We start from the raw sequence: 27576 nt of genomic DNA on the forward strand, positions 1-27576 counted from the left end.
CACTTGCGCAGTTGAGAAAGTTTGGAGTATTACGGGTAGGGCTCTCCATCCAACGTGGATTTTGACGATCTAACGTGCCAGTTGGACAGAGTTTGGCACGATATTCCTCAGGAAGCCATCTGACAATTATGTCAATCAACACCACGCTGAATAACTGCTTCTATAAGGCCCTTGGGTAAACCAACTAGTTTTTGACGTGCTCAATTTACAAATCTCTTTCTCTTGAAGAGATCATCCAAATTCTCTGAAATTTTAATAGTTTGTTTGCGTGTACACGTACATCACATCTACCGATGTCCATTCCATTCCCACAATTCCTTCGTTTCCCTTTTTCCTCTTAAAATATATGTACATACAGACTTATATCTCACGAAAAACTACAAAGAACGGAACTTGTCTAGCTTGAAGGGGGAAACCAGACGACGGTATGGTTGGCCCACTAGATGGCGCTGCCATAGGTCAAACGGATATTAACTGCGTTTTTTTAGGTAGTAACCCCCATTTTTATTACATATTCGCGTCGTATGTAAAGAAATATGAATGTTTTAGTTGGACCACTTTTTTCGCTTTGCGATAGATGGCGCTGTAATAGTCACAAACATATGGTTGACAATTTCAGACGAATAGTTGGTAACAGGTAGGTTTTTAAATTAAACTACACAACGTAGGTACGTTTGAACATTTTATTTCGGATGTTACAATGTGATACATTTACCTTTGTGAACTTATCATTCCTGCGGACGCATGCTGTTACAGCGTAATTACCTGTAAATACCACTGAACCGTGATTTTACTTTCAAAACTTATTCTTAAGAATTTACTGTATTTAGTAGCGATTCGTCAAGAACATTAACACATTTAATCACACTATATGAGCGTGGAAGTAGTTGCCAGGGAGTAACTGATGAAATCAAAATGATATTGCTTTTAACAAATGGGGATTTTATTCCTAAAAGCTTTTATTTTTAAGAAACAGATTTAAAATTATAAGCAGAAAGCACCCTCTAAATATCAAGTTACAGTTCATTCAGAGGCAGAAAGAAACAAAATTTAGAGTGTATGAGCTTTCGGGCTGAGAACCTTGCCGCTCCCTTTTGACACGGCCGTACTCACGACCGCTCACAACCTCTGGAAGACTACACAGGTGCAAATCTGCAACACACCAGATTACCTTAAGGTAAAAATTTTAACAATTGACACAAGCACACAAACTATGCACCCCGTAGGAGGGATGGAAATGGTACAAAACACTAAAATTAAAAGATTAACTTGCCACCGAAGGTGCAACTTGATTTTAACTTCAAGAAAAGTCTTACGGTGGAAGGGTGGCAACTTTATATACTAAAATGACCATTTAAATAAAAGCCTATGAAATGCAATCTTACATAAATTATACAAGGTTGGCCAAACATGCTCTACAGTACACATATACCGCCTCTCAAGATGATAGGAAAGATAAAAACATATTTCAGGAATTAGGCCGTTACACTTCAAGCAATAAATTCGTTAACACACCGAATCCGACAAACATGACAGAGGCAGCTATTAACGTACGGCAGATTGATAGGGCGATTACCGAACAACCCGAACCACAGGTTGCTCTAACCCGCCCCTACTCCACAGGGGAAAAATGGACCACCCAATTCATAAATAACCACCTTCCCGCTGGCGGGCAAACGGAGAAGAATGGTGGGACGACCCCAAAACAAAGCGGCTGGTGACCTCACCAAGAAAACAAGTAGAATTTAACAAGTAAATGAAACAACATATCACCAATCACTTAACTTTTAACAAACTGCGATTTCTGGCGAAGACAATGGCGCAGCACCCCCAAAACGCTGTCCCGAACCGTTCGCTGCCAGCTGCTTCAATGGACGCAGGAAGGCGCGCCGATCTCCCGTCTCACGGCGTCGCAGCTCGCACCGACCCGACCGATGTCGTGGGTTGACTTCTGTTGCTCTCGTGTCGGCCGCGAAGCCACTACCCCTCGCTTTACGACGCGGCCCCCTGGACTGACGTGGCGACCTGAAATGCGCCGACGCTCAAGGCGGACAAGTCATCTTGTGTTTCAGTGCGCGACCGACCAACCGATCGATCCAACCGCCAATGACCGTTGCCTGAGCAACTCGAGCGGACTGGTGGCCTAACGCGCAGACGCAGGAACTATGTCCCCGACCTGGCGACCACTCCTTGAGTTCTCTCACTGCGCCACAAATTCGGACGAGAGACAGACTAGCAAGCTGGGAGACTGACCCCAGACTGACTCCAGACTCACCCAGACTCACCAACTGGCGAGCTCATAGCGCCCCTTAAACGCACGTGAACAGGCAGCCTTTCCCTTTTCCCACCAGAGGAAGACACCAAAGCTGCGACTGCCACAGCGGCGCCACCGCCAGAAACGGAGGACGACTGCTTCACACTACGCACTGCGGCGCACTCTTCAAAAGAGTAATTTTTACCACGGCTCAACCACATTAATGCAATAAAAGCTCTAAATGATACCCGTCAACCTCAATGCATTTGGCAACACGTGTAAAGACATTCCTCTCAACAGCGAGTAGTTCGCCTACCCTAATGTTCGCACATGCATTGACAATGCGCTGACGCATGTTGTCAGGCGTTGTCGGTGGATCACGATAGCAAATATCCTTTCCCCACAGAAAGAAATCCTGGGACGTCAGATCCGGTGAACGTGCGGGCCATGGTATGGTGCTTCGACGACCAATCCACCTGTCATGAAATATGCAATTCAATACCGCTTCAACCGCACGCGAACTTTGTGCCGGACATCCATCATGTTGGAAGCACATCGCCATTCTGTCATGCAGTGATACATCTTGTACTAACATCGGTAGAACATTACGTAGGAATTCAGCATACACTCCACCATTTAGATTGCCATCAATAAAATGGGGACCAATTATCCTTTCTCCCATAATGCCGCACCATATATTAACCCGCCAAGGTCGCTGATGTTCCACTTGTCGCAGCCATCGTGGATTTTCCGTTTCCCAGTAGTGCATATTATGCCTGTTTTCGTTACCGCTGTTCGTGAATGACGATTCGTCGCTAAATAGAACGCGTGCAAAAAATCTTTCATCGTCCCGTAATTTCTCTTGTGCCCAGTGGCAGAACTGTACACGACGTTCAAAGTCGTCGCCATGCAATTCCTGGTGCATATAAATATGGTACGGGTGCAATCGATGTTGATGTAGTATTCTCAAAACCGACGTTTTTGAGATTTCCGATTCTCGCGCAATTTGTCTGCTACTGACGTGCGGATCAGCCGCGATAGCAGCTCAAACACCTACTTGGGCATCATCATTTGTTGCAGGTTGTGGTTGACGTTTCACATGTGGCTGAACACTTCCTGTTTCCTTAAATAACGTAACTATCCGGCAAACGGTCCGGACACTTGGATGATGTCGTCCAGGATACCGAGCAGCATACATAGCACACGCCCTTTGGGCATTTTGATCACAATAGCCATACATCAACACAATATAGACCTTTTCCGAAGTTGGTAAACGGTCCATTTTAACACGGATGATGTATCACGAAGCAAATGCCGTCCACACTGGCGGAATGTTACGTGATACCACGTACTTAGACGTTTATGACTATTACAGCGCCATCTATCACAAAGCGAAAAAAGTCGTCCAACTAAAACATACATATTTCTTTATGTACTACACGAATATGTAATAGAAAATGGGGGTTCCTACTTTTAAAAGCACAGTTGATATCCGTTTGACCTATGGCAGCGCCATCTAGCGGGCCAACCATAGCGCCATCTGGTTTCCCCTTCAAGCTAGACGAGTTTCGTTCTTTGTAGTTTTTTCTTTTGATGCTTATTTCGTGAGATATTTGGCCCGGTCTCTATACACATATATATATGCACAGTCTGTATAAAAGAAATACAAAAACACAATAACATTTTAAACCAGCCATGGTTCGTTGCCAAGCTGATTTTGGAATTTATTATTCACAGAGACCTTTCACAGATGGGTGAAAACTGGATTGCAGCAGAGAGCGCTTCTTCGATCGCCAATGGTGCAATGCATATGTCTTTACGGCCGGGCTCAGCAGGTGAGGAGTTGGCTAATGCCTACATGGAAAGTCTTCGGACGGACTTCAATGGGCAGGAATGGACGTCCAACGGCGGCGCAATACTCAAGAAGTTGCTGATTCGACGTTGCAACGTCAACAAGGTAAGTCAAGAGCACAGAACCACATTACACCAGTTCAAGCGTTATGACCGTCACTCTCTCTCTACATATCCGTCTACAGTTTGCAAGCCAGGTTACAGTCTTTGACAGAGGGCGATTTGTTTACCCGTGCGAATGGTTCACCAGAAGAAAGAGTGCTGGTCCGCTCTGAGTCGTCAGTCTGGTTTTATGAGGAGCTCCACGAATTCCTCTCCCATGCTAAAATCTTCATCTCAGAGTATCACTTGCAACCTACGTCCTCAATTATTTGTTGTATATATTCCAGTCTCTGCCTTCCCTTACAGCTCTTATCCTCTTCAGCTTCCTCTAGTACTGTGCAGGTTATTCTCTGAAGTCGAAACACAGTCCTCCTGTCAGTGAACTGCATTATGCAGTAGACCTCCCCAGTTCTCAACAGTCCACCTAATGTTCAACAATGAGCACTACATCATAAATGCTTCGAATCTCTTTTTTTCTGGTTTTCGCACAGTTCATGATTTACTACCAGACAACGATGGGCTCCAAATGTACATTCCTAGAAATTTGTTCCTCAAATTAAGGCCTATGTTTGATGCTAGTACACTTCTTCTGGCCAAGAATGCCCTCTTTGCCTGTGCTAGTCTGCTTTTTATGACTTCCTTGCATCGTCCATCTTGGGTTATTTTGCTTCTGAAGAAGCAGAATTCCTGAACTTCGTCTACTTCGTTATCACCAGTTTTGATATTTAGCTTCTCGCTATTGTCATTTATGCAGCTTCTCATTATTTTCGTCTTTGTTCACTATACTCTCAGTCCATATGCTATGCTCGTTGGATTGTTCATTCCACTGGACGCCTCCTGTAACTCTTTTTCACCTTCACTGAGCGTGGCAATGTCACCTGCGATATCCTTTCGATTCCATGCTGGGTTGGGGATTTTCTCTGCCCAGGGACCGCGTGTTTGTGTTCTCCTCATCATTTCATACTAATCATCATCATCATTCGTGACAGTGGCCAGATTGGATTGTGAAAAAAAAATTGGACAGTGTAAAAATCGAGACTTCGTCCGGGCGCTGATGACCGCGCAGTTGAGCGCCCCACGAAACATCAACATCGATATCCTTTCAGCCTCAATTTTGATGGCGCTCCTCAACGTTTATTTTATTCCTGTCATTGCTTTTTCGATATATAAATTGAATAGTAGAAGCGAAGGACTGCATCATTGTCGTACCCCGTTTTTAATCGGAGCACTTCTTCGTCTTCCAGTCTTATAGTTACCCCCTGGATCTTGGAAATATTGTATGTTACCCGTCATTCCCTACTGCTTAGTCCTACTTTTTCTCAAAATTTCGAACATCTTGCACAATTTTTCTCTATCGAAAACTTTTTCCAGGTCGATAAATCCTAAGAACGTGTCATGATATTTCTTCAGTCTTGCTTCCATTTTGAAGAGTACCGTCAGGTCTACCTCTCTGGTGCCTTTACCTTTCTGAAAGCCTCCGTAAGCTTGAATCTCTCTAATTACATGTTCATGGTCTTCCCTGAGATATACATAGGAAGAAGTAATATATTGATTGACCCATCTAGGAATGTACGCTCTCAGAACTTTAACAGTAAACCACACCGTCATACGGAATGCATCTGTTGAAGTGTCTGTAACTGGACTTGGCTGTGCATCTCTTTGACACTTTTGCAATTACTAAATAGACCTGTAACGAAATGCGCTGGCGATTTTTGTACCTTCTCTCTATCCTTCCCTCTATTTCAGATCCTAGACTGCTTAGAAAGAGTTAAGTACTGGTTGAACGGCGGTTTGTAAGCTACCTCATTTGTTGACGGATTACAATTCCTGATGATTCTTCCAGTAAATCTCAGTCTGGTATCTGTCTTAAATGCTATTAGTTTTATGTGGTCGTTCCACTTTAAATCGTTCCGTTAACACACGTTCTTAGATGTATTATGAATGTGACTGCTCCCAGTGATCATTCTTACAACTTACGAACGCATGGACTCACAGCGATACTAAGTAATATAATTTTCTTGAAAACCGAGCCGTGTCAAGTGGATAAACGTTCACAAGTTTTTGCACGAGTGTTCCTGGGTATTGTTAAGTGCTGACATCTGCCACTACTTGGAATCACATTGTGTCACGTGTCTCACAGGAACACTCTTTCTCTCTCTTATCCTCTCTTCGCCTAAATTACTAATAAACAGTAGGCCAGTGGTGCCGCCCATAACATGTTTTCCTTTTACGACTTGCTTTCCAACTGGCTGCTGAAAACCAAGTATAAGTTCTTCTGCATATACTGCCGTGTTACCTGATAAGCAACTAGCTGCTACTTGCAGCGGAGTTCCCATATCAGCAGTTTTGTTATGATAAGGATGGCAAGTAAGCTACTATAATTATGTGTAATAACATCAGCTACCCTAACATGCCGGCCCTTTTCGGTAACTATAGCTCATGATGTCCACTCCCTCTCTACCCATTCCACTGTTCCAATGCACGATGCCGTGGTATGTGCTGCATCACTTGCCGTGCATTGTCTGCAGAGGGGTGTGGGCAAGAACGCTCATCTATGCATCGTGCTGTTGATGTAGTTACACATTAAGTACTTATACCTTCAAATGGTTAAAATGGCTCTGAGGTCATAAGTCCCCCAGAAGTTAGAACTACTTAAACCTAATTAACCTAAGGACAGCACACACATCCATGCCCGAGGCAGGATTCGAACCTGCGAAAGTATTAGGAAATGACGAGATACGATTGAAGTTCATTAAGGCTACAGACACAGCAATAAGAAATAGCTCAGTAGGCAGTACAATTGAAGAGGAGTGGACATTTCTAAAACGGTCAATCACAGAAGTTGGGAAGAAAAACATAGGTACAAAGAAGGTAACTGCGAAGAAACCATGGGTAAGAGAAGAAATACTTCACCTGAATTGATGAAAGAAGGAAGAACGATAATTCAGATATACAGAACAAGTCGCTGAGGAATGTAATAAATAGGAAATGCAGGGAAGCTAAAAGGAATGGCTGCATGAAAAATGTGAAGATATCGAAAAAAAATGATTTTCAGAATGACTAATTCAGCATACAGGAAAGTCAAAATAACCCTTGTCGAAATTAAAAGCAAGGGTAGTAACGTTAAGAGTGCAACGGGAATTCCACTGTTAAATGCAGAGGAGGGCGCGGATAGGTGGAAAGAGTACATGAAGCCCTCTATGAGGGTAAAGATTTGTCTGGTGTGATAGAAGAAGAAACAGGAGTCGATTTAGAAGAAGTAGGTGATGCGGTGTTGTAGTGAAAATTTAAGAGAGCTTTGGAGGACTTAAGATCAAATAAGGCAGAAGGGATAGATAACATTCCATCAGCATTTCTGAAATCATTGCGGGAAGTGGTAACAAAACGACTATTCACGTTGAGAATGTTGAAACGTCCCCTTAGGAAAATTATTGAATTACTGTGCTGATAAACCCCTTACGTTATTTGATTTTCAAGCAGCTGAGCAGAACTGAACGTAATCAGACATTTCGATCTTTACTTATTCTAATCAACACTAAACTCACACACAATATTTTCAGCGCAACACAATCTGACTTTCAAAAATCCCTACAAAAGAATGGCCCTGACTGACAATGTATTTACCTTAATAGTGTTCAAAAGTCATTATATATATATACAGGGTGAGTCACCTAACATTTCCGCTGGATATATTTCGTAAACCACATCAAATACTGACGAACCGATTCCACAGACCGAACGTGAGGAGAGGGGCTAGTGTAATTGTTTAATACAAACCATACAAAAATGCACGGAAGTATGTTTTTTAACACAAACTTACGTTTTTTTAAATGGAACCACGTTAGTTTTGTTAGCACATCTGAACATATGAACAAATACATAATCAGTGCCGTTTGTTGCATTGTAAAATGTTAATTGCATCCGAAGATATTGTAACCTAAAGTTGACGCTTGAGTACCACTCCTATGCGTTTCATAGGACGTGGAGGACGCATAAATTGGCCAGCCCGTTCTCCTGATCTTACACCTCTGGACTTCTTTCTGTGGGGTACGTTAAGGGAGAATGTGTACCGTGATGTGCCTACAACCCCAGAGGATATGAAGCAACGTATTGTGGCAGCCTGCGGCGACATTACACCAGATGTACTGCGGCGTGTACGACATTCATTACGCCAGAGATTGCAATTGTGTGCAGCAAATGCTGGCCACCACATTGAACATCTAATGGCCTGACATCTCGGGACACACTCTATTCCACTCCGTAATTGAAAACGGAAACCACGTGTGTACGTGTATCTCACCTCTCATGGTAATGTACATGTGCGTCAGTGAAAAAGACGAATAAAAAGGTGTTAGCATGTGGACGTAATGTGCTGTTCCAGTCTCTTCTGTACCTAAGGTCCATCACCGTTCCCTTTGGATCCCTACGTAATTCGGTGCTCTCCGATACACACGATCGAACAGCGGAGGAGTGGTACTCAAGCGTCAACTTTAGGTTACAATATCTCCGGATGTAATTAACATTTTACAATGCAACAAATGGCACTGATAACGTATTTGTTTATATGTTCAGATGTGCTAACAAAACTAACGGGGTAACATTTAAAAAAACGTAGGTTTGTGTTAAAAAACATACTTCCGTTAATTTTTTTATGGTTTACATTAACCAATTACAGTAGCCCCTCTTCTCACGTTCTGTCTGTGGAATCGATTCGTCAGTATTTGATGTGGTTTACGAAGTATATCCAGCGGTAATGTTAGGTGACTCACCCTGTATATGTCAGTTCATGACATCCAGTCTTACAAATTTACTGTCTCTGATGGACACACGTCCAGATAATCCGCTCTCAAAAGTGCACCATCTTTCTCCCCACATCCACCACTGCTGGCGGCTCACCTCCAAATGCGCAACGATACGCGCTGTTAACAGCCGACTGCCCAACACTACAACAGCAAATTCCAACAATGCAAACCAGCCACAGACTGCACATAGCACAGTCAGTGATATTCATATAGGGCGCTACAGGGCGTTACCAACATAAAAACCTAAACAGCCTACTTACAATGTACGAGTCTTGCGACATACCAGCTGACTTTCGGAAAAACATCTTCTACACAATTCCAAAGACTGCAAGAGCTGACAAGTGCGAGAATTATAGCACAATCAGCGTAACAGCTCAAGCATCCAAGTATAATATACGAAAGAATGGGAAATAAAACTGAGGTTGTGTTAGATGACGATCAGTTTGGGTTTAGGAAAGGTAAAGGCAACAGGGACGCAATTCTGACGTTACGGTTGGTAACGGAAGCAAGAATGAGGAAAAATCAGTACGTGTTCGTAGAATTTGTCGACCTACAGTAAGCGTTATACAACGCAAAATAATGCAATATGTTCAAAATTCTGTGCAAAAATGGGATTAAGCTGTATGGAAAGAAGGATAATATACAATATCTACGAGGGCGTGCTAAAAATTAATGCCTTCGAAATTCTTATGTGAAAACTTCTTCAGCTTTTTAAATAAAATGGACACTTAACATTCTACGTCTCAGCACTTCGTGTCTACATATTTGCAGCCCTCTGCCGCTAGAGGACACCAAATTGTAGCATTCAAGATGAGGTGTATAGCGTAATTACACTCCTGGAAATGGAAAAAAGAACACATTGACACCGGTGTGTCAGACCCACCATACTTGCTCCGGACACTACGAGAGGGCTGTACAAGCAATGATCACACGCACGGCACAGCGGACACACCAGGAACCGCGGTGTTGGCCGTCGAATGGCGCTAGCTGCCCAGCATTTGTGCACCGCCGCCGTCAGTGTCAGCCAGTTTGCCGTGGCATACGGAGCTCCATCGCAGTCTTTAACACTGGTAGCATGCCGCGACAGCGTGGACGTGAACCGTATGTGCAGTTGACGGACTTTGAGCGAGGGCGTATAGTGGGCATGCGGGAGGCCGGGTGGACGTACCGCCGAATTGCTCAACACGTGGGGAGTGAGGTCTCCACAGTACATCGATGTTGTCGCCAGTGGTCGGCGGAAGGTGCACGTGCCCGTCGACCTGGGACCGGACCGCAGCGACGCACGAATGCACGCCAAGACCGTAGGATCCTACGCAGTGCCGTAGGGGACCGTACCGCCACTTCCCAGCAAATTAGGGACACTGTTGCTCCTGGGGTATCGGCGAGGACCATTCGCAACCGTCTCCATGAAGCTGGGCTACGGTCCCGCACACCGTTAGGCCGTCTTCCGCTCACGCCCCAACGTCGTGCAGCTCGCCTCCAGTGGTGTCGCGACAGGCGTGAATGGAGGGACGAATGGAGACGTGTCGTCTTCAGCGATGAGAGTCGCTTCTGCCTTGGTGCCAATGATGGTCGTATGCGTGTTTGGCGCCGTGCAGGTGAGCGCCACAATCAGGACTGCATACGACCGAGGCACACACGGCCAACACCCGGCATCATGGTGTGGGGAGCGATCTCCTACACTGGCCGTACACCACTGGTGATCGTCGAGGGGACACTGAATAGTGCACGGTACATCCAAACCGTCATCGAACCCATAGTTCTACCATTCCTAGACTGGCAAGGGAACTTGCTGTTCCAACAGGACAATGCACGTCCGCATGTATCCCGTGCCACCCAACGTGCTCTAGAAGGTGTAAGTCAACTACCCTGGCCAGCAAGATCTCCGGATCTGTCCCCCATTGAGCATGTTTGGGACTGGATGAAGCGTCGTCTCACGCGGTCTGCACGTCCAGCACGAACGCTGGTCCAACTGAGGCGCCAGGTGGAAATGGCATGGCTAGCCGTTCCACAGGACTACATCCAGCATCTCCAGGATCGTCTCCATGGGAGAATAGCAGCCTGCATTGCTGCGAAAGGTGGATATACACTGTACTATTGCCGACATTGTGCATGCTCTGTTGCCTGTGTCTATGTGCCTGTGGTTCTGTCAGTGTGATCATGTGATGTATCTGACCCCAGGAATGTGTCAATAAAGTTTCCGCTTCCTGGGACAATGAATTCACGGTGTTCTTATTTCAATTTCCAGGAGTGTATGTCGTTGGTGTAGAACAGCGTGCTGTAATCGAGTTTCGAATTCGAAGAGCTCGTCCACATTTGGAGCCATTGTCCTTCAGCAAGAAAATGGGATCCCACACACGCGCACTTCCACACTTGCAACAATCCGATGCTTTGGGTTCACTGTCGTCAACCATCTACAATACAGCCACGACTTTTCCCCATCTGATTTTCAACTTGTTTCCAAAACTTAAACAATATCTTCGGGGTCTTCACTTTGGTAGTGATGAATCCGTGCAAGGAGAGATGAAGTTGTGGTTCCGTCAACAAAGTCAAACATTTCATCTGATCCATCGACATGAAGAATGTTTGTCTATTGGAATAAAATGTTCCATCGAAATACAATGGCAGTCGCGAGGTCGCTTAGGGCCAAGAGCCGGCCGCTGTGGCCGAGCGGTCTTAGGCGCTTCAGTCCAGAACGGCGCTGCTGCTACGGTCGCAGGTTCGAGTCCTGCCTCGGGCATGGATGTGTGTGATGTCCTTAGGTTAGTTGGGTTTAAGTAGTTCTAAGTCTAGGGGACTGATGACCTCAGATGTTAGCTGAGCCATTTGAACCATTAGGGCCAAGAACTGCATCAAACCGCCTCCACCGTCACACTAGACGGCTAACAGGCCAAGGCGGGAACGGGTTGGACACGAAAACAGATTCGCGCCATCTAGCAAGAAGTGATCGAACTACAGACAAGAGTAAATGAAACATTGCATGAACAATTTAACACTACAGGCAACAACAGCAACTAGTGCATGAAATTTACGACTTACTGTAACGGTCTTATTTCACAAAAGAAATGTAGTTCAAAAACTGTATGTAGAATATATAAAAATGGAAAGGAATACGATATTTAAGAGTCTACATTAAGGAGAGTAAAGCCTTTCAGACCATTTTTTGTTAGCGGCTCTATACCTTGAAAAAAGTTTTTGTTGTGTAATTGCAACTGTCCGTTAAGGACGAGACTGTCCTTGCTAGTGAATCTGCTTCAAAAATTCGAATTTTTTTCCGTCTTAAATCATTATTTTGAGTTTTTTGAACAAAATTCTAGTTGAATGAATCGATTCGGACATTGGGAACATCTTTAAAAATTTAAATATATGTCGGTACGCGGCAACGGCCGTGTTTCCGCTGCGGTTGGATGTCAAATGGCGTCATTATTATTTTGTCACTTCGAAGAGATACACTGCGTAATCGTTTTTTGAGTTGGCAACCCTGTTAGCACACATGCTTTCCGATGCTTTTTTATTTCTTTTTGTATATCTGTGGTTTTCGAGAGTTGTTTGTGTTTAAACTTCTGTACGTTGTTGAGTTGTTGGTACAGTGTCATCCTCGGAAGTCGTTATGCCTGAAAAAAAGTGTTTTGGAACGGGAATATGTAAGTTTTATGGTAATCAGTTTACTTCGTTGGAAAGTAGAGGCTGTTAATTACATCCACAAACCAACTGGATGTTATGTCGACTCCGCCAAGTGCCTCAAGACAGAAGCTAAAATATTTGAATACCCAGTGATGTTCCTACAAAATATGTTCAAAACACTGTAACGGAATGTGCTTCCATAATTGCTGAATTGAGTGTTTTATGTTCGCTTCTAAAGAACGCTGCTGTGTGCGCGCTTTGTGGAAAAGGTGGTATTAAAATCGTCGAAGATTCTGAAGGCAGGAAAGGTGTGACTAGTAAGTTAAAAGTGTTTTGTGATCTCTGTGGGGTAACTAAAACTGGGTATTCTTCTGGATTGTGCAAAGGAAGAGTTTATAACACAAATATCAGACTTGCATATGGAATGAGGTGTGTTGGGAAGGGTAGAAAGGCAGTTCTAACATTTTGTGCTATTATGAATTTGTCCCCACCTACAAGATTTGATAAGTACACACAGCTACTTCTTGACAGTCTTGGTCAAGTGAGTGCTGTGTCTGTGAAGAAAGCAGTAGAAGAAAGTGTGTCATGCAATGAAGGTGACACTGATATAGCTGAAGCGTGGTCACCTATCATTGAATGGTGTTTTCACCACAACATCCCTACAAAATGGAAAGGTGGTTGACATAGAATGTATGACAAAGTACTGCCATGGTTGCAAAGGAAATAACTAGGCTCATGTTTGTGTTCAGAATTTTTCCGGGTACAGTGGTGGAATGGAATTAGAGGAAGTTTTCAGAATATTTCAAAGATCAGAAGAGAATTATGGTGTACGGTATGTGAAATACCTTGGAGATGGAGGCCCCAAAGGGTTTGCAAATTTGTTGGAAAATATACCTTATGGAAGAACTGTAAAAATTGAAAAGTTAGAGTATGTTGCTCATTTCCAAAAGGGGATGGGCACACCTTTACATAAGCTAATAAAAGACATGAAGGGGAAAAGCTCAGTGATGGCAAACCAATTGGTGGTCAGCGTCATTTTACTAAAGAAGAGGTGGACAAACTGCATCACTATTGTGGTTTAGCCATAAGAAGGAATCGAACAATATTGAGGCCACGAAGAAAGCAGTATGGGCTACCTTCTTTCATAAAACTTCTACAGATGACCATCCACAGCATGCTCTCTGCTCTCAGGTGAAGACGCATGGTGTGGATACAGAAAAGCAATAGCAAATGGCGAGACTTATGCACACCATCACTCCCTGCCATTTGAGGTATTGGAAGCAATTAAGCCTATATACAGAACCTAAGTGACACTAAACTATTGTCACGGTGCTTACATGGAAAGACACAAAATGTTAATAAATGTTTCAACCATCTGATATGGGAACGCCTGCCTAAAACTGTGTTTTTTGGTTTCAATACCATGAGATTAGGTGCATTAGATGCAGTTATTTGCTTTAGTGATGAGGCAGTTAGCATATGTCATGTTTTAGAGTTGTTGGGACTAACTTCTGGTTTCAATATGAGACAAGCACTAATGGCAATCGAATCCTTGAGAGTGACCGAAGGCGAAAAATGGGTTCTTGAGGCAACTAAATACGTCGTTGTTGTTGTTGTTGTCTTCAGTCCTGAGACTGGTTTGATGCAGCTCTCCATGCTACTCTATCCTGTGCAAGCTTTTTCATCTCCCAGTACCTACTGCAACCTACATCCTTCTGAATCTGCTTAGTGTATTCATCTCTTGGTCTCCCTCTGCGATTTTTACCCTCCACGCTGCCCTCCAATACTAACTTGGTGATCCCTTGATGCCTCAGAACATGTCCTACCAACCGATCCCTTCTTCTGGTCAAGTTGTGCCACAAACTTCTCTTCTCCCCAATCCTATTCAATACTTCCTCATTAGTTATGTGATCTACCCATCTAATCTTCAGCATTCTTCTGTAGCACCACATTTCGAAAGCTTCTATTCTCTTCTTGTCCAAACTATTTATCGTCCATGTTTCACTTCCATACATGGCTACACTCCATACGAATACTTTCAGAAATGACTTCCTGACACTTAAATCAATACTGGATGTTAACAAATTTCTCTTCTTCAGAAACGCTTTCCTTGCCATTGCCAGCCTACATTTTATATCCTCTCTACTTCGACCATCATCAGTTACTTTGCTCCCCAAATAGCAAAACTCCTTTACTACTTTAAGTGCCTCATTTCCTAATCTAATTCCCTCAGCATCACCCGACTTAATTAGACTACATTCCATTATCCTTGTTTTGCTTTTGTTGATGTTCATCTTATATCCTCCTTTCAAGACACTGTCCATTCCATTCAACTGCTCTTCCAAGTCCTTTGCTGTCTCTGACAGAATTACAATGTCATCGGCGAACCTCAAAGTTTTTATTTCTTCTCCATGAATTTTAATACCTACTCCGAATTTTTCTTTTGTTTCCTTTATTGCTTGCTCAATATACAGATTGAACAACATCGGGGAGAGGCTACAACCTTGTCTTACTCCCTTCCCGACCACTGCTTCCCTTTCATGTCCCTCGACTCTTATAACTGCCATCTGGTTTCTGTACAAATTGTAAATAGCCTTTCGCTCCCTGTATTTTATCCCTGCCACCTTTAGAATTTGAAAGAGAGTATTCCAATCAACATTGTCAAAAGCTTTCTCTAAGTCTACAAATGCTAGAAACGTAGGTTTGCCTTTCCTTAATCTTTCTTCTAAGATAAGTCGTAAGGTCAGTATTGCCTCACGTGTTCCAGTGTTTCTACGGAATCCAAACTGATCTTCCCCGAGGTTGGCTTCTACTACTTTTTCCATTCGTCTGTAAAGAATTCGTGTTAGTATTTTGCAGCTGTGACTTATTAAGCTGATAGTTCGGTAATTTTCACATCTGTCAACACCTGCTTTCTTTGGGATTGGAATTATTATATTCTTCTTAAAGTCTGAGGGTATTTCGCCTGTTTCATACATCTTGCTCACCAGATGGTAGAGTTTTGTCAGGACTGGCTCTCCCACGGCCGTCAGTAGTTCCAATGGAATATTGTCTACTCCGGGGGCCTTGTTTCGACTCAGATCTTTCAGTGCTCTGTCAAACTCTTCACGCAGTATCATATCTCCCATTTCATCTTCATCTACATCCTCTTCCATTTCCATAATATTGTCCTCAAGTACATCGCCCCTGTATAGACCCTCTATATACTCCTTCCACCTTTCTGCTTTCCCTTCTTTGCTTAGAACTGGGTTTCCATCTGAGCTCTTGATATTCATACAAGTCGTTCTCTTATCTCCAAAGGTCTCTTTAATTTTCCTGTAGGCGGTATCTATCTTACCCCTAGTGAGATAGGCCTCTACATCCTTACATTTGTCCTCTAGCCATCCCTGCTTAGCCATTTTGCACTTCCTGTCGATCTCATTTTTGAGACGTTTGTATTCCTTTTTGCCTGTTTCAGTTACTGCATTTTTATATTTTCTCCTTTCATCAATTAAATTCAGTATTTCTTCTGTTACCCAAGGATTTCTACTAGCCCTCGTCTTTTTACCTACTTGATCCTCTGCTGCCTTCACTACTTCATCCCTCAAAGCTACCCATTCTTCTTCTACTGTATTTATTTCCCCCATTCCTGTCAATTGCTCCCTTATGCTCTCCCTGAATCTCTGTACAACCTCTGGTTCTCTTAGTTTATCCAGGTCCCATCTCCTTAAATTCCCACCTTTTTGCAGTTTCTTCAGTTTTAATCTACAGGTCATAACCAATAGATTGTGGTCAGAGTCCACATCTGCCCCTGGAAATGTCTTACAATTTAAAACCTGGTTCCTAAATCTCTGTCTTACCATTATATAATCTATCTGATACCTTTTAGTATCTCCAGGGTTCTTCCATGTATACAACCTTCTTTCATGATTCTTAAACCAAGTGTTAGTTATGATTATGTTGTGCTCTGTGCAAAATTCTACAAGGCGGCTTCCTCTTTCATTTCTGTCCCCCAGTCCATATTCACCTACTATGTTTCCTTCTCTCCCTTTTCCTACACTCGAATTCCAGTCACCCATGACTATTAAATTTTCGTCTCCCTTCACAATCTGAATAATTTCTTTTATTTCATCATACATTTCTTCAATTTCTTCGTCATCTGCAGAGCTAGTTGGCATATAAACTTGTACTACTGTAGTAGGTGTGGGCTTCGTATCTATCTTGGCCACAATAATGCGTTCACTATGCTGTTTGTAGTAGCTTACCCGCATTCCTATTTTCCTATTCATTATTAAACCTACTCCTGCATTACCCCTATTTGATTTTGTGTTTATAACCCTGTAGTCACCTGACCAGAAGTCTTGTTCCTCCTGCCACCGAACTTCACTAATTCCCACTATATCTAACTTCAACCTATCCATTTCCCTTTTTAAATTTTCTAACCTACCTGCCCGATTAAGGGATCTGACATTCCACGCTCCGATCCGTAGAACGCCAGTTTTCTTTCTCCTGATAACGACATCCTCTTGAGTAGTCCCCGCCCGGAGATCCGAATGGGGGACTATTGTACCTCCGGAATATTTTACCCAAGAGGACGCCATCATCATGTAATCATACAGTAAAGCTGCATGCCCTCGGGAAAAATTACGGCTGTAGTTTCCCCTTGCTTTCAGCCGTTCGCAGTACCAGCACAGCAAGGCCGTTTTGGTTATTGTTACAAGGCCAGATCAGTCAATCATCCAGACTGTTGCCCTTGCAACTACTGAAAAGGCTGCTGCCCCTCTTCAGGAACCACACGTTTGTCTGGCCTCTCAACAGATACCCCTCCGTTGTGGTTGCACCTACGGTACGGCTATCTGTATCGCTGAGGCACGCAAGCCTCCCCACCAACGGCAAGGTCCATGGTTCATGGGGGGGACTAAATACGTCAGAATAGCACAAATGAGCAAAAAGGGAAGAGAGAAGATGAGGAACACACAAACCAAGAATATTATGCAACCGGAGGGTTTTAAGAACAACAGAGGTGAGTAACAGATGAGATGTACCATTAAACTGAATTTCCCAGGAATCAAATTTTCTGAGATGTTTATTTTATGCAAAAAAAAAAAAGTTTTTCAGCTTCAGGTCTGAAATTGTTTTGTGATATTTCAGGCTACCATTTGGAGAAAAGTAGACTACAGATACCAGCTTATTATCACCAGGACGAAAAAAATATACCCTTATTAATTATAAAAATTACCTTAATTTTAATTGTCTAATTTATGTATTTATAGTGTAAAAACTATTCAGTGAAATCATTTGATTGTAGTCCACTTGTTAGATAATAATGTCATAAATGTGTGCATGAAGTTTTAAGCATCTAAGAAAAGTAGATAATAATTCAATAGACTTCAAACATGGACCAGCCAGAAAAATTTTAAATTACTGACCGACGTAAGTTTTTGTATAATAAAGGTTATGTCAAAACTATTCTGATTATTCTTATACCAAAATCGTCATCCTTAAAACACTTTCACTGTCCTAAAATTTCTTTGTATTCAGAGTTCGCATTGTGTAGGTAGACCCTCATGAACTTTATGAAAATTCTTACTGTTTTTCCAGCTGTTCACTGGCAAGTTACCTTAAAAATCTCTAGCTCTTCTCCTGCATTCTCCGAGTGCAAGATTTGGACGTCTCTTACATCTTTCGGATTATGTCCTTTGATTAACAAATTGTCAGCGAAAGTTGAATTGTGAACATTGGTGTCTTTTTTTGCCGAGAATGTGTTCCTTAAATCTTGTCGAAATAGCTGGGCCTGTTTGGTCTATGTAATAGGCAGGACAACTGCCGCAAATAATTTTAAAAACACCAGAATTCTGCAGAGGGGAAAGCGCAGGTTTCAAGTTATATATGATGTTACTTTTTAAAGAATTATTAGTGGAGAAGGCTACTCTACAGTTTTATTTATGTTGAAGCAAACGCTGGATCCTGTAAGAAATTGAACCCATAAATGGTACAGCGATAATTTTTTCTTTTCATTAGGTTCGTTATTAGAACGGTCTAGGGTGGTAACTCTCTTATTGGGTTTCCTATTAAAATACTATCTACTATAGAAGGATCATAGCCATTATTGACAGCAACAGTTTTAATCAGATTGCTTTCAGAACTGAAATTTTCAGGAGAAAGTGGGGTGAATTTTCTAGATCTCACTCTTACAATAGTAGACGACAAAATTAGCTTCAGTATCTTCCGTAAAGAAACCAGTTCTAATCAAATTATTCCATTCATATTAGTACATCTTCATACTTATAATCTGGCCTTTTTTTCATTCAGCTATTCATAGAGCCATCTCCACCCCCTATCTCTTCTCTATCGATTCCTGTTCCATATTTTGTCACATATTCTCCCTCATAGAGGCCTTCGATGTGCTCTTTCCACCTACCTGCTCTCTCCTCTGCATTTAGTAGTGGAATTTACGTTACGCTCTTAATGTTACCACTCTTGCTTTTAATTTCACTGAAGGTTTTTTTTTTTACTTTCCTATATGCTGAGTCAGACCTTCCAACGATCATTTGTTTTTAGATTTCTTCACAATTTTCATGGAGCCATTTCGTCTTAGCTTCACTGCACTTACTATTATTTCATTCCTCAGCGGCTACTATTTTGTATTCCTGAATTTCCCCGAACATTTTTGAACTTCCTTCTTTCATCGATCAACTGAAGTATTTCTTCTGTTACCAATAGTTCCTTCGCAGTTACCTTCTTTGTACCTATATTTATCTATACAAATTCTGCGAGTGTCCTCTTTAGAGATGTCCATGTCCCTTCACTCTAACTGCCTACTGAGCTATTCCTTATTGCTATATCTAGACCCTTAGAGAAATTTAATCGTATTTCGTCATTCTTTAGTACTTCCATAGCACACTTCTTTGCGTATCGATTCTCCCTAAATAATCTTATAAACTTCAGCCTACTCTTCCTCACCACGATGTTGCGATCTGAGTCTATATCTGCTCCTGAATATGGCTTACAATCCACTACTTGATTTCGGAATCTTTGTCTGACCATGACGTAATCTGACGGAAATCTTCCAGTATCACCCGGCCAAGTATATCTCCTCCTCTCGTGATTCTTGAACAGAGTACTCGCTATTACTAGCTGAAATTTATTGCATAATTCAATGAATCCTTCTCCTATCTCACTCCTCGTACTAAGCACATATCCTCCCGTAACTCTTTCTTCTATCCCTCCCCTATAACCGCATTCCAGTCATCCGTCATTATCAGATTTTCATACCCCCTTACATACTGGTTAACGCGTTCAGTATTCTCGTATACTTTCTCTGTCTCTTCATCTTCATCCTGATATGTCAACACACATAATACATGGTTTCCTGTCGACTATGATGAGAAAAACCATATCACTGAGCTGTTCATAGGTACACCCTATCTGCCCTACGTTTCTGTTCATAACGAATCCTACTCTCTTTATAGCGTTTTCCACTGCTATTGATGTGACCTTCTACTCAATTCACCAGTAATCTTGCTCTTCTTTCCATTTCCCTTTACTGGCCCCCACGATATCTAGATTGAGTTCTTTTAGTTCCATTTTAAGATTTTCTAGCTTGCTACCATGTTTAAACCTCTGCACTCCATGCCCCTACTCGTAGGACGTTATCGTTTCGTTGGTTATTCAGTCATTCTCTCATGGTCACGTCCCCATTGGCAGTTCCCTCCCGGACATCTGAATGGGGGAGTATTCCGGAATCTTTTGCAATGGAGAGATCGCCATGATATTATTTTTCATGTACAGGACATATGCCATGTGGATAACACATTGCCGGCCGCGGTGGCCAAGCGGTTCTAGGCGCTTCAGTCCGGAACTGCGCGACTGCTACGGACGCAGGTTCGAATCCTGCCTTGGGCGTGGATGTGAGTGATGTCCTTAGGTTAGTTAGGTTTACGTTGTTCTAAGTTCTAGGGGACTGATGACCTCAGATGTTAAGTCCCATAGTGCTCAGAGCCGTTTGAACCATTTTTTGATAACACATTATGTGTCTTTAGAACAGTGGCCTCTACAGCTTTCTTCATCCTCATACCCTTGATCACTGCTGATCCCTTCACATTTAGGGGCAGTTCCCCACCCCAATGGCAAGAGAGTGCCCTGAACCTATGTCCGCTCTTCCTCTCCCTTTGACAAGGTCATTGTCAGAATGAGGGTGACTTCTTAAGCCGGAAGTCACTGGCCGTAACACTAATGATTTTTATTCAGAACTTAAGTGGTGGCGGGGTTCGAACCCAGGATCGGGGACGTTTTGATTACTAATCAAAGGCGCTACACCTAGACTATTGTATATAAAGGCAGTGGACTGGCAGGACTGTAATTTATTTAATTATTTATTTACTTATTATTTATTTATTTACACGTCAAGATCTGTAGAACCAAATTGAGGAGCAAATCTCCAAGGTCATGGAACATGTCAATACATTTACCACATAAAAGTAATAACAGATAAAAATAAAATGATTATGAACCCAAAAAAGTGAATCCATAAGTTTAAGTAAACGCAATCAACAATACAACAAAAATCACCTTCATTTTTCAAGGAACTCCTCAACAGAATAGAGGAAACTCTTCAGTTTAGATTTGAAAGCGCGTGCTAAGGTTCTTGAATTCGAGCCATAGCTTACTGAAAATGAAAGCAGCAGTATACCGCACACCTTTCTGCACAAGAGTTAAGGAAGTCCGATCCAAAAGCTCGTTTGATTTCTGCCGAGTATTAACAGAGTGAAAGCTGCTTATTCTTGGGAATAAGCTAATATCGTTAACAAGAAATGACAATAAGGAATATATATATATATATATATATATATATATATATATATATATATATATATATATACAGGGTGAGTCACCTAATATTACCGCTGGATATATTTCGTAAACCACACCAAATACTGACGAATTGATTCCACAGACCGAACGTGAGGAGAGGGGCTACTGTAATTGGTTAATACAAACCATAAAAAAATGCACGGAAGTATGTTTTTTAACACAAACCTACGTTTTTTTTAAATGGAACCCCTTTAGTTTTGTTAGCACATCTGAACATATAAACAAATACGTAATCAGTGCCGTTTGTTGCATTGTAAAATGTTAATTACATTCGGAGATATTGTAACCTAAAGTTGACGGAGTGGAATAGAGTGTGTCCCGACATGTCAGGCCAATAGATGTTCAATGTGGTGGCCATCAATTGCTGCACACAATTGCAATCTCTGGCGTAATGATTGTCGTACACGCCGCAGTACATGTGGTGTAATGTCGCCGCAGGCTGCCACAATACGTTGTTTCATATCCTCTGGGGTTGTAGGCACATCACGGTACACATTCTCCTTTAACGTACCCTACAGAAAGAAGTCCAGAGGTGTAAGATCAGGAGAACGGGCTGGCCAATTTATGCGTCCTCCATGTCCTATGAAACGCCCGTCGAACATCTTGTCAAGGGTCAGCCTAGTGTTAATTGCGGAATGTGCAAGTGCACCATCATGCTGATACCACATACGTCGACGCGTTTCCAGTGGGACATTTTCGAGCAACGTTGGCAGATCATTCTGTAGGAACGCGATGTATGTTGCAGCTGTTTGGGCTCCTGCAATGAAGTGAGGACCAATGAGGTGGTCGCCAATGATTCCGCACCATACATTTACAGTCCACGGTCGCTGTCGCTCTACCTGTCTGAGTCAGCGAGGATTGTCTACGGACCAGTAATGCATGTTCCGTAGATTCACTGCCCCGTGGTTAGAAACCCGCTTCATCGGTAAACAGGTACAACTGCAACGTATTCTCTGTTAATGCCCACTGACAGAATTGCACTCGATGATTAAAGTCATCACCATGTAATTGCTGATGTAGCGACACATGAAACGGGTGAAAGCGGTGACGATGCAGTATGCGCATGACACTACTTTGACTCAGTCCACCGGCTCTCGCAATGTCCCATGTACTCATGTGTGGGTTCATGGCAACAGCAGCTAACACACCAACTGCACCCGCTTCTCCTGTGACGGGCCTGTTACGGACCCGTTTGCGTGCTACGACCATACCTGTTCCATACAGTTGGCGGTAGATGTTTTGCAATGTGCGGCACGTTGGATGCTCTCTGTCCGGGTACCGTTCTGCATACACCCTGCAGGCTTCAGCTGCATTTCGTCGACACTCGCCATAGATGAGTATCATCTCCGCCTTTTCAGACTTCGAATACACCATGATCACAGTTCCTACAACTCTACACTATCACAGACGTCTGGTAACACGGTGTACTACTGTTGGTCTGCGTGCGGAGACGAATGCAGAATAACAATAGCAGCAAGCGCTACATGCGGACACTGCGACAGCTAGACCAAACCACAACAGTGCACTACAGCCACACTCGTAAACACGGTCGTCATCGTAAACATGTCCCTGCAGATGTTGCTCGCCGACCGTGGCCCGTGTTTGTTACAACACGCAACTGAACGTCGGAGGTTTCAAGCGTCAACTTTAGGTTACAATATCTCCGGATGTAACTAACATTTTACAATGCAACAAACGGCACTGATTACGCATTGGTTTATATGTTCAGATGTGCTAACAAAACTAACGTGGTTCCATTTAAAAAAAACGTAGGTTTGTGTTAAAAAACATACTTCCGTGCATTTTTGTATGGTTTGTATTAAACAATTACACTAGCCCCTCTCCTCACGTTCGGTCTGTGGAATCCGTTCGTCAGTGTTTGATGTGGTTTACGAAATACATCCAGCGGTAACGTTAGGTGACTCACCCTGTATATATATATATATATATATATATATATATATATATATATATATATATATATATATTTTCTCTGTTAATGCCCACTGACAGAATTGCACTCGATGATTAAAGTCATCACCATGTAATTGCTGATGTAGCGAAACGGGTGAAAGCGGTGACGATGCAGTATGCGCATGACACTACTTTGACTCAGTCCACCGGCTCTCGCAATGTCCCGTGTACTCTTGTGTGGGTTCATGGCAACAGCAGCTAACACACCAACTGCACCCGCTTCTCCTGTGACGGGCCTGTTACGGACCCGTTTGCGTATATATATATATATATATATATATATATATATATATATATATATATATACTGAGAAACCAATGTCAAATACCAAGACTCGTGGACAAAGGTCGACAAGACGATCATGAACTTACCCCACTTATTGTCCAAACCACCTGTTTCTGAGCCAGAAATATCCTTTTAGAATAGGAAGAGTTACCCCAAAATGTAATACCATTTGACATAAGCGAATGAAAATAAGCAAAGTAGACTAATTTTCGTGTCGAACAATCACTCACTTCAGATACCGTCCAATTAATAAAAATGGCAGTATTAAGTCTTTGAAAAAGCATTAGTTTATTTTCTACAAGCAATGAACTTACGTCATGCACTGCACTATTTGAAACCAGGCCAATGTTGCACACAACATCCTTTACTACCAAGCTAGTGTCATCAGGAAATAGAAATATTTTAGAGTTATCTGTAATACTAGACGGCATATCATTTATATAAATAAGGAACAAGAGTGGTCCCAACACTGATCCCTGGGGCAGTCTCTCCCCCCCCCCCCCCCCCCCCCCACTTGACTGTACCCCACTCAGACCCGAAACCACAGCCATTCTCTACATTGTGAATAATAACCTTTTGCTGTCTGTTGCTAAAGTAAGAGGTGAACCAGTTGTGAGCTACTCCCTATATTCCGTAATGGTCCAACTTCTGGAGCAATGTTTTGTGATCAACACAATCAAACGCCTTAGTTAAATCAAAAAATATGCCTAGCGCTCGAAACCTTTTGTTTAACCCATCCGGTACCTCTCAAAGAAAAGAGAATATAGTATTTTCAGTTCTTAAACGACTTCTAAAGCCGAACTGTACATATGACAGCATTTAGTATAACATAAAATGATCAATTATCCTTCACCCAAAATGATCAATTATCTTGTGTATACAGCCTTTTCAATAACTTTAGCAAACACTGATGGCATAGATATACGTCCAAAATTGTCTACATTTTCCTTTTCTCCCTTTTTATAAAGTTACTTTACTACTGAGTACTTTAATCGTTCAGGAAACGGATCATACCTAAAGGAAAAATTACAAATATGGCTAAATACAGGGCTAACATGTGCAGCACGATACTTAAATATATTGCTAGGCACTCCATCATATCCATGAGAGTCCTTGGTCTTCAGTGATTTAATTACTGACTAGAACTCCCCCTTGTGTGTATGACAGAGGATTATTTCAGACGTCAATCTCGGTAAGGCATTTGCCAAGATAGTTATATGATTCCCTGTAGAAACTAAATTTTTATTTAATTCAGCAGTAACGCTCAGAAAATGATTATTAAACACTGTACATAGATCTGATTTACCAGTAACAGAAATATTTTTACTACAGACTTACTTTATATCATCGACCTTGTGTTGCTGATCAGGCACTTCCTTCACAACTGACCATATGGTTTTAATTTTATCCTGTGAATTAAGTGTTCTGTTTACATACCACAAACTCAGGTGATTCAGGTAGAAAGGTTTCCGACGTGATCATGGCTGCACGACGGGAAGCAAGAGATTTTGAAAGCGGTTTGGTTTGGAAACTTAGAAATTTGTGGTAAGATCCATTGGTCGTTAAGCTTACACTCTATTTAATCTAACTTAAACTAACTTACGCTAAGGAAAACACACACACACACCCATGCCCGAGGAAGGACTGGAACCTCCGACGTGGGGGACCGCGTGTACCATGACAAGGACCGGATTGGTACTTGGAGCTAAAGGCATTGGACATTTCATTTAGGAAATCGTCAGGGAATTCAATATTTCGAGATCTGCAGTGTCAAGAGTGTGCCAAGAATACCTCTCACCACGGACAACTCAGTGGTCGACGGGCGTCACTTAACCACTGAGAGCAGCGGCGTTTGCGTAGAGTTGTCACTGCTTAAAGACAAGCAACACTGCGTGAAATACCGCCGAAATCAATGTCGGACATACGAAGAATCTACGGTTAGGACAGTACTACGAAACTGGGCGTTAATTTGCTATGGGGAGCAGTCGACCGTCTCGAGTGCCATTGCTAACAGCACGTCATCGCCTGCTGCATCTCTTCTGGGCTCGTGACCGTATCGGTAGGAGCCTAGACAATTGGGAAACTGTGGCCTGGTCAGATGAGTCCCGGTTTTAGTTAGTAAGAGCTGATGGTAGGTTCAAGTGTGACGCAAACCCCACGATGCCCTTCACCCAAGTTGTCCAAAAGGCACTGTGCAAGCTGGTGGTGGCTCCATAATGGTGTTGACTATGCTTACATGGAACGGATTGGCACCGCTGATCCAACTGAACCGATCATTAACCGGAATGGTTATGTTCAGCTACATGGAGACCATTTGCAGACAATCATGGACTTCATGTTCCCAAGCAGTTATGTCATGTCACTGAGCCACAGTTGTTGCGATTGGTTTGAAGAACATTCTGGACAATTTGAGCAGTTGATTTAGTCACCCAGATAGCCCGACATGAATCCTATCGAACTTCGTGCACAATATCTTGCACCGGCAACACTTCCGCATTTATGGACGGCTATAGAGGCAGTTTGGCTCAATATTTATGCAGGGAACTTGCAACGATTTGTTGAATCCATGTCATGTCCAGCAATAGGAAGTCCGACACAATATTAAGACGTACACAATGACTTTTGTCACCTCAATGTAAATTACTTGTATCATTTTACAGATGATACAAATCCTATTTAAAGTTGCTTACACCGGTCCTGTTTTTAGCCCGTCGTCCATGTTATTTTTGTAAGATCTGCCCCACATTTAATTGCCTTTCACGGGGCGAATAGACCGTAAGTTATTTCATGCTATCAGGGGTGGAGTTTATATGCATTAGGGCATAACTGTGCCACTCTGCTTCCGAATCGCTATGTCCTGCCTTTCCCCATAAGTTCACTGGTTAAGACGCTTTCCGTGTATCTGCCCTGTAGATACTATACGGAAAAGCAGCAAAAGAGTAAGGTTTCAGGCATCGATGCGTCATTTTATATGTGTGCATGTTTGCAGGTAATACTTATGAGGAACTGTCGTGGTTTCCGAGTTCTGAGGCCGCTGCTGCTGTACCCAGTGCCCTTCGAGAGGTGGAGGAGGTATTTTTCTGAGGAGGACACCAAGAGCACGCTAGCTGTCATGCACCGAGCTTACGCAGCCCACGTGTGGAACAAGGTCAGCGCGGAAGCTGACGTCGTGCCACAAAACTCAGTCTACGCTATACTCGCCCGCAAAAATTGTCCGAACTCCTTCAGGGCCGCCGCGGGACACTTCTAATAGTGCTTTTCGTTTTGTACAGACTAATCGTTCCAGAAATTCGTAAACCCGATGCTGCCCCAAATTATTCAGATGTACTCTGATGGGCTTCAACTTGTGGCGATACGACATAGACATCTGACCTTCTTGACTGGCCTAATATTCCGACCCTCCATTTGAGAAGTAATGGGCTACTGTTGTGTCGAAATAGCTGATATGTAGTAATTGAAAAAAAATTTATCTCAGGACCCAAATCCAGTACTTCTCAGGTGAAATCTGTTATAGAGGAGTGGTGCGGAAATGGACAAGTGATCAATTTTGATAGTCCCACCATGTCAACGGACACGATCTAGTAAGTACGCCAAGAAGACGCTGCTTATTCTAATTGTGACATCACTATTAAAACAAAGTAGCCCTCTTCAGCGTTGCCAGGTAAAAACTCTGATTTTATTTTGTTTATTTTCGTTTTAATAATTCTAAGACCGACGAACCCATCTGTCACTTTTTAGAGACGCTCTAACAGTTTTCAGACTCTCACACAGGTAGCATGTTTGTGGCCAGATGCTATGATTTCTTGAAAGTATGACATTTAGCATGGATTT

General features: G+C 42.6%; 1 protein-coding gene across 1 annotated transcript in view; it reads left to right on the forward strand.

The window, feature by feature from the left end:
• The window catches only part of LOC124775972 (lactosylceramide 4-alpha-galactosyltransferase-like), a 77815-nt gene extending 50820 nt beyond the window's left edge, over window positions 1-26995 (forward strand). The window contains exons 3-4 of the mRNA XM_047250813.1: window positions 3992-4211; window positions 26735-26995. Coding sequence (XP_047106769.1) covers window positions 3992-4211; window positions 26735-26995 — 481 coding nt within the window. The remainder of the gene's footprint in view (window positions 1-3991; window positions 4212-26734) is intronic.
• The last annotated feature ends 581 nt before the right edge of the window (window positions 26996-27576 follow it).

Source organism: Schistocerca piceifrons, chromosome 2, assembly GCF_021461385.2.
Source record: "Schistocerca piceifrons isolate TAMUIC-IGC-003096 chromosome 2, iqSchPice1.1, whole genome shotgun sequence".
Taxonomy (NCBI): Eukaryota; Metazoa; Arthropoda; class Insecta; order Orthoptera; family Acrididae; genus Schistocerca; species Schistocerca piceifrons.